The sequence below is a fragment of the Opisthocomus hoazin genome, chromosome 1, assembly GCF_030867145.1.
Source record: "Opisthocomus hoazin isolate bOpiHoa1 chromosome 1, bOpiHoa1.hap1, whole genome shotgun sequence".
Lineage (NCBI taxonomy): Eukaryota > Metazoa > Chordata > Aves > Opisthocomiformes > Opisthocomidae > Opisthocomus > Opisthocomus hoazin.
The window spans coordinates 33091601-33106633 of NC_134414.1; the positions used below are offsets into that span (position 1 = coordinate 33091601).

General features: G+C 38.6%; 1 protein-coding gene across 4 annotated transcripts; it reads left to right on the top strand.

Moving 5' to 3' along the window:
• Positions 1-1158: 1158 nt before the first annotated feature.
• Positions 1159-14937, top strand: NEK3 (NIMA related kinase 3). 4 transcript variants are annotated; one of them, XM_075430712.1, is made up of 16 exons: positions 1159-1309; positions 2352-2583; positions 3417-3510; positions 3732-3829; positions 4874-4957; positions 5618-5685; positions 5805-5891; positions 6992-7046; positions 9069-9269; positions 9624-9693; positions 10295-10338; positions 11199-11298; positions 11692-11838; positions 12910-13044; positions 13700-13826; positions 14780-14937. In XM_075430712.1, the coding sequence occupies exons 2-16, from the start codon at positions 2467-2469 to the stop codon at positions 14844-14846; spliced, it is 1494 nt and encodes a 497-aa protein (XP_075286827.1). In that variant the 5' UTR covers positions 1159-1309; positions 2352-2466; the 3' UTR covers positions 14847-14937. The 4 variants fall into 4 exon arrangements, with proteins under 4 accessions (XP_075286827.1, XP_075286890.1, XP_075286975.1 ...); XM_075430775.1 differs by having other exon boundaries at positions 2456-2583; XM_075430860.1 differs by lacking the exon at positions 5805-5891.
• The last annotated feature ends 96 nt before the right edge of the window (positions 14938-15033 follow it).

A 15033-nucleotide genomic window follows, 5' to 3' on the forward strand; every position in this document is an offset into this window, starting at 1 on the left:
CTGTCCTTTAAGTGAACTGTCAGAGCAGAACATAATGAAATTTTTCACCTGCAGCAGAAGCTGAGGGTTTCCATATCTTCAGTAGGCAGAATTTACATGCGCTGTAACTTAAACCTTAGCTGAGCATTCACGCTTCAGTGTTAAACAGACTTTGGTCCTTATGGCTGGCTAGAATCTTCTGTCTGCAGGAGGGACGCACTCTGCATCTAACAAGAAACCAAACTTTAGTGTACTATTGCACTGCGTTTTCCTCGGAGAACCCTCTTGATCGCTGGTGAGCAAGTCCAAGCATCCATCTGCCTGTAGTATTATAAGGAGTAACGTAGGATCGAGCACCTCCCAGCCAGGACATGCTCTAAGGCAGGCGCTTCTGCTTCTCTGTTCTGGAGGAGTTAAACTGCTGCATGTCATGGTTCATGTGTTGACCAGGGCATTTGTGTTGTGTCAGTTCTTTGTCAGGGGCAGTGACTGGGGCTGTATGCAGTCAGGCTGAGGGTCATTTTTATTGGGTTTTTTTGTGGGGTTTTGTTTTGTGGTTTTTTTTTTGTTTTGGTTTGTTTTTTTTTACCTGGAAGTCTGTGAAGTGGAAGCAGGAAAAACAAAAGGGTGGAAATCATTCTGCCAACAGAACTGCCTGAGACTTCCATGCCTTGCAAGCAGCTTTAGCTATTTTTGCCTGTCTTGAGACACTTCCTTATCTTTTATTACAGAACAGCCTGTAGTTAAAGTTTTACTTGCACTTCCTTCCTACCAGGTATATTTCCATAGGTAGAAACCAAGGTTAAGGTACAATTCACAGGGCCTAAGGCTTCATTTATTTCAGTCACTAATGCAAAGCTCTGTTTTTCAACTAGAGAAACCGATTGTGAAACCGCCAACACCCCTTTGTGCCTTGGCTTTTCTGCCAGATGGGAGTCTAAAGAGGTAGTAACAGGCCTCCTCCTGAGGTGCTGGGCACGGAGGGTGCTGTTTATTAATAAATATGTGGTACAAGCTCCATTTGCTTGCTCTGAGGAACAAAAGAAGGGGAGGCCTCCGCGGCGCGGTGGGCCACCATGGCCGCACGCGGCGCTGCCTCAGAGGCCGGGCGGGAACGGGAGAGCGGGCGGGGCGGGCCCCGCCCGCTCTCCCGTTCCCGCCCGGCCTCTGAGGCAGCGCCGTTCTCCTTCCCGACCCTCCGCCCGCAGCCCGGCGCGGGGAGGCTGGCGGTGCTGCCGCGGGCCCGGCCGCCGAACGAGCGCCGGGCCTGCCCCAGGGCCTTTCCTCAGGCGCCGGGCGGAGGCCCCGGCGGTTTGCGCGGCGCTCTGAGGTGAGTGTTGCCTCTGCGGGGCTTCAGGGGCTCGGGGCGGGCTTCTGCTTCACCTCCTCGGGGTAAGGCGTAGCTACCAGGCGTAACTGCTGTTAACGTGAAGCGCACGCCGAGCGTGACCGTCTTTAGTCATCGCTAAGCCTGCAGAGTTTTCAGGTAAATCAATCAGCGTGTTTATTGTTCAGCCTCTGAGGAAATTGGCATTTTATCCTTTCAGAAACCATTACGTCGTCTGCAAACAACTCATCGGCCCATTAAAACACCGTGTGCGCACACATATATATGTAAAGCTATGTGTGAATCGTGGATAACTAACCTAAAAGTACCAACGTTTTGAAGAAAGCATATAGTTTGTAAATCCAGCTATAAAACGTATGAAAATGGTTCAAAGCTGCAGCAGGAGAGGTTTAGACTGGACACTAGGGAAGCATTTCTTTACCATGAGGGTGGTCAGACACTGGAAGAGGCTTCCCGGAGAGGTGTCTGATGCCCCAAGCCTGGCAGTGTTTAAGAGGCATTTGGACAATGCCCTTAATAACATGCTCTAATTTCTGGTGGCCCTGAATTGTTCAGGCAGTTGGACTAGAAGATCGTTGCAGGTCCCTGCCAACTTTTCCTTCCCTCCCCTTCCCTCCCCTTTCCCCATGAATACTGGTAACTATTTCCACTTTGATCCTGCTTATGCTGTTTTAGGTGAGACTTGTCCCTAGAAGCATGAAGTTTACTGTTTGTATTATTTTGCCAGTGAGTTTTGTTTAGCGTTACGAAGCCACCTGCAGAAGTGCAAGTAACAAAAAGAAGATGCTAAGTTGTAGGGCTATAATGTACATTTTCAAAGAGCTCTAGCATTCCAGATAAAAAAAAAATGCAGAGATGCACTGTATGATACTTTGAGTTGAGCTTTCTGAAGCCCTTATTTTCAGCAAAATCACAATAGAAGTGGTTGGAATTGTATTTGTGGTAGTGCAGAACAGTTGTATGTACCTACATACTGCATTTTCCACCCGTTCTCATTATTTTGTGGGGTATTTTTCTGATGCAGATTATATTAATGGCAAATTTCAAAACATGAGTCAAAGTCATGACAAAGTTTAGAAGCTAATCATCCTGTGAAAGAGAGTGTCTGAAGAGAAGTGTTTGACCTAGGCCTATAAAGCATGGAAGAATACGAAGTGTTGAAAGTACTGGGAGAGGGATCCTTTGGCAGAGTTCTCCTGGTTCATCATAGAATCAGTGACCAGAAGTATGCAATGAAGGAAATAAGACTTCCCATGGTAAGTACGACATGTACATCACCTCACCCACCACTTAAATTAAAAAAAAAAAAACCAAACACCAAAAATTGTAATTCTGGATAGATTTGCGAAATGCTGAACATTTTTGCTGAGAGTTTTGTGTATTAGACAGTTGCATGATATGGTTACCATATAGCTATGTCTGAGTCCATGTTGTGATAACAAGTAAAGTAGCAACATCTGATCTGTGTCAGAAGGTATGTGGTTTGCATTTTGGGAAGTGTAGCACATAGGAAGACGCTTGGAATGAAACCCCTGTTCTCCTGATGCCGTTGGCTGGATTCCTGTTGGTTTCACTAGAACGCAGATTTTATCTGCAATACCTAATGAAGAAATTAGTCTCATATACTTGCTGGTAACATTATATTCAGGTTACCTTCTCTGTACTTTGCTAATGAAAAACGTAACAAAATGGGAGGCACTGGCTTTATCGAGGTGGAAGCTCAGTTAATACCTGGGCATATGGCTTTATACCGAGTTCATGCAGTGTAGACTGTCAGCTTTTCCAGAGTCTGTGTTCTGCTTTGTTACATAGTTCTGTATTGTTAAAACAGAAAAAAACATTAACTGAAGTAGGAAAATATCCTCTTAAATTAAAAAAAAAAAAGCAACTCTCAAAAAACTGATGAGGTCTTCAGCTAGTAATAAACCACAGATTAAAAAATAATGGGGTTTTCAAGTTTCCGAATGACTTATTTAAAATAACTGAAGAACAATTCTGAAAAATATTTTCCTTTTGGAAAGTGAGGTGCATCACGTGTGTATATGAAAATTTATTAGTGTGACATTTATATAAGTACTTACATTTTCAGTCTTCATCTGATGTAGAGAACTCTAGGAAGGAAGCTGTTCTTTTGGCTAAAATGAAACATCCAAATATCATTGCCTATAAAGAATCATTTGAAGGTAAATATAAAAACTTAGAGTATCTTTATTTTGTTTAAAATTGCATAGTCCTGAACGGATCAAGATTACTTCTGGTGTTTGTTTATAGTACATGTTACAAACAAAATACGTCTTTATTATACTACATAATACACAGCATATAGTCAGAGCTCTATAGTAACGATAATGTACTTAACCTGCTAATGAAATTGCTAATTATTCTTAAATTACCTAACATTTAGCTGATGGACATCTGTATATAGTGATGGAATATTGTGATGATGGAGATCTAATGCAAAAGATTAAACACCAAAAAGGAAAGTTCTTCCCTGAAGATACGGTAAGAAAAGACATTGTTTTGAACCAGGGACCTAGGAATCTTTTTTCATGTAAACTGAAGGACCCTACACCACATAAAAAAAATTATAGATCTACAAACATCTTAAAGTACCTTAAATGAAACAAAGTCACTTCTCAATAGAATAGAAGCATTATTTCTTAGGTAATTTCCAGCAGAACAAGATGAAAATTGGACTGAAAGGAATAAGAAAGAAATTGCTGTCTATACCTGGGAAATGTGCAGGCAATGTGAAAAATACAGTCAGGTTTGCATGCATAAAGTTATGCAATTAAATAACAATTTAACATCAACTTCAGCCTTCAGAATTTAAAGCACAGTAAGAGGTACTGCAAATGAAAAGTAAATAAAGCACTCTGGTAAGATAAATGAAACTAGCCAGGAGACTAAATGCCTGCATATTATGTAGCAATTAGTTGTTTAAATCATTCAACAGGCATTAACTCCTTTTGCCGCAGAAGCTATGAAATTACTTAGGACAAGGTCCAAAGTGACATTGTAGTGATTGAAAACTAGTTCCTGCCACAGTTGGAAGCATCATCTGAGTTAAAACGAAGAGACCAGCATCCTCAGCTAATCTAACATTCAGATTGGCCAAGCATCTCCAAGAACTTTATTTTGTACTTTCAAAAAGGATACATTTCCTTTTAGAAACAGTATGTTATCTCAATGTGTTTTTTTGTTTGTTTGTTTGTTTTTTTAAATTTGCTAATTTACCATGAAACTATAATTGGAATGGTTATAAAGTGCCATGTAGTGACTCCCTAGCTGCATTATTGTTACATATTATTGGGGTTTTCTAGACATGGGTAGCAAACATTCCTTCTGCCGTGTTAAAATATACTTAATCTTAAAGAATTTAGTCTTTCATGCTCACTGGAGCCCATTATGCTAGGGTTACTTTTAACTCCCAGATTTTCTGAACATGTATTGTTTGTTTCCTTCTTAATTTTTTTTTTAATTTATTAGTAAAGTATTCATAATATACAGCATTTGGCTGTTATGACTCTCAGTTATTCTTTTCAGATCCTTCACTGGTTTGTGCAGATGTGCCTGGGTTTGAAGCACATTCATGATAAACGGGTGTTGCACAGAGATATCAAATCCAAGGTGAACAAAGCAAGTTTTGTTGCCATTAATAAACTCTATTCTGCATTTGAATGTTCAACTTCCTCTATGATAATTCCCTGTTACTGCTACATGCTATGTTTTTCATTTGGGCTTAAGAATGTTAGGTAAATGAAATTGTTGAGTGTATGGGATGGTGTCATGTTGTGGGCATAAACATGTAGGTACAGCTAAACCCTTCATATCCATGCCGCTGATAGCACCAATTGCTTATGACAGACTGCATATATTTTAAAACAATAACAGAAGTATAAAATGCATATGGAGTATGCGGTTTGTAAGTAATCTCGCCTCTGATTTTTTTCTTTCTTACTCTTTCCTAGCAGAAAGATAGAAATTCAGAAGAAAGTGTGACCTTAGTGGTTTGAGTACAGCATAGAGATTAAGGCATTTTTAAGCTCAGATTCTTCCTCTGCTACTGATGCTGGGGCTTTAGGCCCATATAACCTTTCCTTTTCCTTTAAACACAACATAGTTCTTAACTTTTTTTTTTTTTTCTTTTGTAGAAGTGTTAGGGGGAGCAAGTAAAAGGAAATATAAAATATCAGAAGTGATTGTTCCTGTGTTTTCTGTATATACAAACTGCAGAAATGTTTCCTAGAAGGATATTTAAGTATGTTAATCTGTGCTCTTGAAATGCAGAATGTCTTCCTCACTCGAAATGGAAAAGTCAAATTGGGAGATTTTGGATCTGCGCGCCTTCTTGCACAGTATGTGGATATCTCCACTGATCTCAGTGGAGTAAAGTTTTATCTGACCATTGATAAATAGTACAGAGTTCTTTAATCATTATTTTTCATCTGGCATTTCTTCTTTGTCATTTCAATAGTCCAGTGTCATATGCTTGCACATATGTGGGAACTCCTTATTACGTACCTCCAGAAATATGGGAAAGCATGCCGTACAACAACAAAAGGTATTCGTGTCTGCAGTGATCACAAATAATGCCTGACTGATCTATGTCTTTTTATTGCTGTCTCAGTTTGGCTTTGTGGCTTTTTTCTCGTTTGGAGAAGATATTGGGCTGAAGAATATTTAGAAAGAGGTAATTACAGGTTTTTTGAGAAGAAAAGCCATAAATTCCTCTTTACTTAGGTAACTGAAAGTGCAGTCTAGTCTTAGAAGTTTGAAAACTGGTGTGCAGACCTCTCTGTGCATTTGGGAGAGTAAATACATACATACAAACCTACCCACATGTGTGTATGTATGCACATACATATGTATGTGTTTGTGTCTTTTAGCTGGTCTTACTTTTTTGGCTAATCATATTTTTTAAGCTTTTATTGCCAGTCCTGGTAATGTAGGGATAATGGCTACAGAACTGATGACTTAGATTTGTAGAGCCCAGTTATTCTGGTCCTTACGCAAGAACTTCTGAGAGCATCTTGATAGTATGATGTTCACAGCTTCTTCCCAGACTCCAAAATACTAAGTCATTTTATATTCCCTCCCCTAGATTTGTTCTTTGACCCTAGTTGTACCTCAACCGAGTGACTCATTTTCTAGGGAAGAAACCTAGTGCTGAAGTTTTTTCTGCTTCTCTTGCAAGAAAGGCGTCAGTTACTTCTTGTGCAGATGGCAGTACTTGCTTTTGGTGGAAGTTGATTTTTTTTTTGTTTTTCAGTAGGAGAATTCTTACTGGCAAGGCCAGAATTCCAGCTGTCAGAATTAGGATTGTGTGCCTGCCATCTGATGTTAAGGGCCATGCAATACAAAGGCTTTGAAGTGTGGAAAGATAAATATTGTTGCAGCAAATTGCTTAAAATACATTCTAGGAATAAAAAGCCAACTACATCTGTGTGACAGTCATCCTTTTTTACCTCAGGGTAGGATAAAATAAGATCATTTCCACTGGAGAAGTTAAGCACATAATTACATTGTCTTTTATGGTTACTTACATTAATTTTTAGTTTATTCAATTCAGTAATGTACACATAATGAAATTCACTTTTTCTATGCAGGAGATTAAATTGTAATTTTTGGCTCACAATTTCTAAACTTTCTCTGTACCAACAGTGATATATGGTCTCTGGGATGCATTCTTTATGAGCTGTGCACTCTTAGACATCCGGTAAGTATAGCGTTATTGCTATCAGAAAAGTTCTGGTATTCCTTAGAACTTAATTAGCAGTCAGCTGTAGTTTGATGGATTCACAGTCAATTATATATTTGACTGACATGTTTCCTGCTGCTTCTGAAAGAGGGAACTACTGCTCCATCCTTCCTCCTCCACTACATGCCTTCTGTTTTTCAGCAGCTCTTGGCACCTATTGGACCCTTCTGTAAAACATTCAATTCTCTAAATTGTTCAAAAAAATATTTTTTTTCTTTCTTGGTCAGTTTTCCTCAATATTAGTGAGGTGATCTGGGACTTATTAAGGAGTCCAGCAGCTGCCAGACTCCAGATATCTGCAGGGATGTTGCAATGAGCATTGCATTTTACATGCGGAAGATGATCACAGGAGATGGAAGCAAGGACACTAAAAATCTTTGCTAATGAGAGTATATTATATGCAAGTATAGCAAAACGTAGTAAGCAGTTCTGTACCTTGCATCAGTGATACACCTATTTGCTTATTCTTAAATAAGTCACTGTCCAAGCACTATCCTCCTATTAGGACAGCAGCAATCTTGATGGATGGTTCTGTCTTTCTGTCATTTCTGGGACACTGTCTTTTACAGTGTTGATGCTATGCTTCTTATGTGTTAACTTCCTCTGGCTTCTATATACAGACACATGGCTAACACGAGAGCCCTTATCAGGATATATTTGGGGGGTTGGACTAGATGACCCACAGAGGTCCCTTCCAGCCCCTACCATTCTGTGATTCTGTGTGATTCTGTGATATGTTTGTTTTGCAAGAAAATGAGATCATCCCAATTTGAGGTCATTTTGTCTTAGTTTTTCATAAGCAGCAGCTTCCTTTCATTGAGCTAATACTATACCTTGAAATCCCATTTATCAGCAAAAGATTCTCTACAGTTGCAACTGCTAGCAGTACAGGAGTTTAGAAGTGTGTACTGTACGTGACCGAGTGATAAAGGAGCCTGCGCATAGGCACGTGCTAGCCTAAGTAGGTCTGTGGCAAGGCTTTGGCAGTGTCACAGCTTTCCAGGCAGTGCTCAGAGCTGGGATACTAGGGAGTGGTAGCAGCAGTAGTTTTTAGCAGCAGTGAGATGTTATGTATTTGGTTCTGTGCAACGGTCACATATGTTCTTGCATAATCTGTCAGAGGTGATGTAAAAGGAAACCACACACCACGGATGCTTGGCACTCAGCAGCCAGGCCAGCGGAGTGTAGCGTAAGAAAACTTTCTGCATGGAGAGAGAAGTTCTCAGCCAGTTTCACTCAGGCTGTTGCCATCGATGGTTACAGCTGTCTCTGCTGATATTGCAGTCGTCTGATGACTTGTTCTTCGGACCCGTAATTCCTGACTGAAGACCAGTAAAGTTAGCTGGGGAAAGTTAACAACTTCAGCCATTCCATGTAGATTTGCAAGAGGGTATTTGTACCTTGAGAGGCTACTTTTGATAATTCATTTTTTTTTTTCCAAATCGAAGTCTGCATGTTTCCTGACTTGCAGTTTCACTCTAGCAGTTTGTTTCTGATCACAGGTGTATGGAAGTAAAGGACACTAAGATGATCCAAATTTTTTCAGTGCTATATTCCTACAAAAATAAAATTTGAACAATCCTAAATTTACAGGATTAGCTCCCACCTCGTTTCCAGTTGACCAGGTTATTGTTTGCAGTGTCCACTGTGATCTGTTTTTAGTCAGACTTTTTATGCAAACTGTGATGTTTTCCTTCCCAACAAATTTGTGTCATTGTTAACAGAAATAAACGCCTATGTGGTAGCCCTACAAGATGTAAAGGAAAGCTACTGAAGTGTTCCCTCAGGGTCATTATTCCACACCTCTGAATCAGAGCCCTGAAACTGTCAAACTAGGAGCCAAATCAGTATGGTAATAGCAAGCCTACATAGATACATACTATGCATTTTTGTATAATAAAGTCGCTCTTAAACTGTGTCAGCTTCTTTTTACCTTACGTTTAAACTCTGTGCTCTAATGTTAATTTATTTTTAATGCAGTTTCAAGCCAACAGCTGGAAACATCTCATCCTTAAGATATGCAAAGGGTCCTACAATCCACTACCATCTCACTATTCCTATGAACTTCATTACTTAATTAAACAGATGTTTAAGAGAAATCCCCAGAATCGTCCATCAGCCAGTACTATTCTTGCAAGAGGCTGCTTAACTAAACTTGTCAAAAATTGTTTGCCTTCTGAGGTACGGTATATTCTTTGTCTCTAGATTTAAACAGTAGTTTCTACACTTTAGATACTAAATCAGTTTCTTTTGTAGTTTGTTTGTGTATAACAGTATGAAATACAGCATTGTGTAGGTCCTGCTCTAAAAGCCATAAATATAGTTGTAAACTTCTCAGAAAACTGAGTTTTTAGAAGAGTTTGTTTTGAAAATGAAAGTTTAGTATGGACATGATGCTGCTAAAATTAGATGTTGTTAGCTGTTAGCTGTAACAATGCTTTTGTATAGTGAGTCTATTTATAACAAATAGCATGCACAATAATTTGAGGAATGTTAAAATGGTACAGTACTCGCATCTCTTCATACACTTTTCAGATGACAAATGAGTTTGAGCAGATATTAAAGGAAACCAAGAAACATGAAGGCAATGCAGCAAGACCAAAGGGTAAGTCAGCAGCATTTTTCTTGACGTAAGGAATGACAAAATGGCTCGGAATCGTAAGATCTTAAATACAGCTCTAAAACATCAGTATTATATGTTCAAATCTATTTCTAGTTATTTCAAAATCTAGTATTATTGAACTTGTATGGCAAAATACTTGAAAGGTGTAAATTATATTCCAGCATAAGAAATACAGTGCAGACCTTTAATATATACATTGTGAGTCTTAGGACTTGTGCCAGAATTCAACCTTTCAATTTTAAAATGAGCAAAACTTTTAGCTGTTTTATATATTTTAAATGTGACAGTGCTTTCTTTCCCAGAATACGGTGAGGCAAGTTATTTTTGGTATTTAATTTTTAGAGAGGATATTGAATTTTTCTTCTGTATAAATTTTGCTACACCAAAATTTGTATACATTTGGAACTGAATAGTAGAGGGACTCCCTGTTGACATTGAGCTACGTTGACAGAAGTGTGAAGAAGCTGTCACATAATTTTCATTGCGTGATTCAGTGGTGTTGCTGTTATACCTCTGGAATACCACTTTACCACGAATGTTTGCTAAAGATATTAACTCTTGAACCTTTTCCTTAATGTATCAGGTAATGTCATGGCTGGTGAAAGCTCAAATAATAAAGAAAATAGGGTAAGTATTCAAATATAATATTTGTGTTTTAGTAATTTAGAATGTACTGTATTACAGAAAAGTTCATATGGAAAATTATTAGTATGCTAAACCATAGATCAGCCTACTGTGTTCAAATTGCAGAGTTTTCCTGTGCATGACCCACCACTGTAACTTTCTGATGCTTCCCACAGTTAGTTTAGTTCCACAGTGGATTTCTTTATAACCCTGTCAAAAAACTAACCAGAAAACTCTCTCTCCTGTTTTTCTAAGTTTTGGCACGCTGCAGAAAATGGTACATTTTCTTTGCTTTAGGGACACATTTTGAACAGGCTGCTGTGGAAACAGTCTAGTCTGGACATAATTCTCACTAGGTTTTAGGGCTCATGTGGGATTTCAGATGACAACAGATAAGTCACAGGTGGCCAAGAAGTCACCTGTGGGTACATTATAGCACAGCCTGGCTCAGCAATATTGAGTATATTTTTCAAAACATGTTGCCAGTAGGGCTGCTTTTTTTTTTTAATAGACATGTCAGTCTGAGAAGCTTATTATTTGAGTGCATCTTGTTTTCTGTGGGAATATGACTCATTTATATTTATATTGCTACTGTTCTTAAATGTAAAAATACAAAGCCAGAAATTGCATCAAGTAACTATGTATGTGCTTAGTTTCAAAAACTGAGATTGTCAAAAAGGGGCACGCATTGAGAAGTGCAGTGCAATTGCAATTGACTTCATGGTGTCAGTTGTTTAGTTTTCAGATCTTTAGACCAGCCATTTAACAGCAAAACTAAAGTAATTAATACCGTGTTAATACTACTGCTTTGTTTTTCTCGACAGTAAGGATAATGATTTATACAGTCTTTACTCTTTTTAAAGCAAAGTACAGATCAAAGGAAGCATAGCCCCTTAGAAAGGAAAAACACTACTAAGGAGTTGAGTGAAAGCACAAAGGAACAAAGGAAATCTGATGAAGAGGGTAAGTTTTATAGTTTTAAGGCTGATGCATTTCCTTATGTATAGTGATATCTAAATGTCAATGATGCAGCCATTTAAACAGAGAAAGCGTACAAGTCTACACCTATAGAACACCATGCCACTGTCTGTTACTTCTGCAGTTTTATTGATTCTTACTGCTCATCTGAGATTGGGAAAAAAAAAAGGAAATAAAAAATATCTTGGTCAAAGTGTTAAAAAATGGCTGAAAACATTTGGTATAGAGGAAATGTATGGCAGACATACCAAGTTCAGACTTGTACATACAGAATCAAACGTCACTGTTAGTGAAGTGCTGTATGCTTAGAACTAGTTTGCATGGACAGAGAATCAAGTTTGATGGTGGTTATCATCTTTTTTTCTGTTGCAATTACAGTAGGAACTTCTGATGTCCTCCCAGGAATCACTGATTTGTCACATCCCCATAGGAAGCAATGGGAAAAGAGGATATCCAACACTGTAGTGGATGTCCTGGAAAATGCATCCTTGCTTTCTTCCAGTTTTACATCTGAAGAGGCTAACAGTAAGATTTAATTAAATGTGGTTTTAATTATATCAGTGATTGTTTACAGATTTTAAAAGCCAAAACTTTACAGAGTGTATTTAAAAGGATGTAAAAATAATTTTAATTTTAATAGTAGTAAACACTCAAAAAGTTCACTGTGCTAAAGGGAATTTCATAGTGGTCATGTGTGACAGGAGGATTGCAAAGAGTGATGAATGCCACAAATAAGATTAGCAACCCCAAAATTATAATCGTGGCTAAGAAATTACCCTACCAACCCTCCTCTTAATATGCCATTTGTGGAGTCAACACTGAGGAATTTACTGGATCCAGAATGCAGCTGCCTGTCATTCAAGTACAGCATACTACTGAGAGCATATAACATCCATACCTCTGCTTCTGTTGTCATTTAACATACAGATAATGCCAATTACAAGAACTATTGATGATGTCGCTCGGATGTGAGGCTGACATTCTTCCTTCTTCCACATGAACAGCTTTTAATTAGAGCACTTAATACGGGTTTTCTTCTGAAAAATGTTTCGATTTGAAAATGCCCCACATTGTATACAATTATTGTAATTATTTAATGTGATTACGGATATCTATTCTAAGTAAATGTGAATAGATGCTATTGAAATAACTAATCAAGATATGAGTAGTCAGAAAATTCCCAAGCTGTAGTAGGAACATTACATGATAATTACGTGCGGGGCAGGGGAAGAGGACAGAACAATGCATGTATGTAGGTGTCCTGCTATTAAAAGGCACAAAAAATGGCCACAGGCTCCATTTTATGAGATTTATAGAGCTGCCAAATAAGCTTACAGAGACGCTGACTCCTCACACGCCTCCAACCAGTTTCTGCTGGCTCCCCGATAGCAGAAGGCTCCACTGTGGCCATCTGTCATTTTCTTTCCTCTTAATGCTGATGGTGTTGACCTCCGCATGTTGAGAGGTCAGTGGTGCTACAGATGGAAATATCTAGACTTTTTTTATCCTGTATTTCTCTGTTGAATGTGATCTTTGTAATCCACACTGATAATGCAATTTTATCTAAGTAGTATTTATTAATGGTTTTGTACCTAGGTGGCTGTGTTGTAAACTACAGTGAAAATAAGCCACGTAAGCAGTGGAACAAGGAAACTCCTCAGACCCTGATGAACATCCTCAGTAACGCAGATGTCAGCTTAGCATTCAAAACATACACTATTTATAAACCAGGTAAACCCCAGTTTGTGGGCAAACCTTTTTGCAAACAGGTTTATTAATGAAGACCTTTTTTTTTTTAACATACGTAGCCGCTATGTGTAGAGATTGTGCACTTGAATTCATGTCACAACAGGCTGTTCTGTTTTTTTTTTAAAGTTTATGAAATGAAACTTGGACTTACAAAAAGCCAGGTTTAGAATTCATGAGTGATTGTACATGTCCAATACATCTCTTTATGATGGACTTTCACTTGGAGCTTGATAGCTGAATGAAGTTGTTTCAAGCATGCGGACACCATAGAGCCATGCGCTCGCCATTCTGCTAAGTGGCAGGGGCGGGGTGTGAGGGAGGTGCAGTAAATACACCAGTCCCACCAGGTAAATCCACCTTCACCAAGTCAGTGGTGCCCTGTTTTGAAGACACGATGGTAAGATGGCACAGCCAAAGAGAACTGCAGTCTACAGATGTGCACAGTCACAGTTGTAAATACTTGGTCTGCACCTCAGTTGCGTTATGAGTTTATCTTCCCACTTAAAATAGGTAACAGCTTGTGCTGGAATCTGCTAAGAACTGGGGACAAATTAGGAAGACTGTATTGTATTTATATTCATAATACCTTTATTTTTAAAATTGTTTTGGTAACATTTTCATTTATATACTTCCAAAGCTGCTGAAAACGTATTAAGAGGTCCACTTTCTGATGAAACTGAAGCATCTGATGAAGCAGATGGTGAACATGAAGCTATTGCCATAGATTCTGAGAGATTTGAGCCTAGATCTGATGAAGATGACACGTATGTCCAAATGACATCCTCGTATTTTTGTTTTCTCTGGCTCCTAAAAGTGATTTTTCCAAAAAGACATTCCTCTGAAAAAAAAAAAAAAATCAGTATTTTTCTCAGCGTCTAAATCCATCCCTCTCCTACATAATATTAAAATTTAGTACCTTTTGATATCTTACAGGTTTTCTTTGCTGTATTTGTAGTAATTGAAGGTGTTGAGATTAAACAGGTTGCTTGTTATTAGCAGACTGGTTTCGCTGACGACTTTGCAAAAATGAAAGCATGAGATGAAATTAGATCCACAGTAAAGTGCAAAACCTGCTTGCATGAAACATCTTTGTACTCCGGCCTTGAAATCGGATAACCAGTGGCCAGACCACTTACTAGTGCTGTGTTTGCTGTATTTGTGTGTTATTCTTCCTACTCTTGCACGCGTAGTGCAGTAGAATCATTTTGGTACCTACTTGGCGAGACACGTTTGTAGAAACTTTTTGACTTCTCTGGTCTGTTTATGTTGGTGACCGGTGTCTGTAAGAGCAGAGTCTGCATCAACACATTCTGAGCAGAAATACTGTGTTTTACAGATGCGTGCATGTTTTGGGGGGTTTTCTTGGAATCTCAGAATCTCAGTTTGTGTCATTGTTTATTGTTGTGGCATGTGGAGATGGACCGCTGAGGCACGTATTGCTGCAGTTCAGCTGCAAGCTGTTAATATCGACGCGTTTGCAGTCTGTTAGTGTCTGCGTTTCGTTTTGCTTTTGATAAAACTTACTTGGGTAAATTCAAAAGCGAACATATATTGGTTCCTTAGTCACAATGATGCTGGAAGTAAGTCTCTTTGTGTTGGTATTTTTAATATAATTTCTCCTAGTTATAGGGTAATTTTCAGGGGAGAAAAGCAAGGGGAAGATTATTATAAAGTTGTATTTTGCTTTGCAAAATAACATTTTGAAATCTATTTGTAGGGACTTCGAGGAAGATGACCCAGACTGGGTGTCGGAACTGAAAACAGTATTGAAACACAGCAACTGAAAACTTGAATTTACCTAAAATAACCGCAGTTAGGCTTGCCAGTGTTTATAATACAAATCGTTGCTAATAGTTGTAGTTATTAATAAAATTATTTCAGTCAAAAAATTCCGAGTGGGCATGTTTTCTGTGTCACAAAACTGATGGTGAAAAATGCACGACGATCTCGTTTAGCTAGAACGCTTGAGAG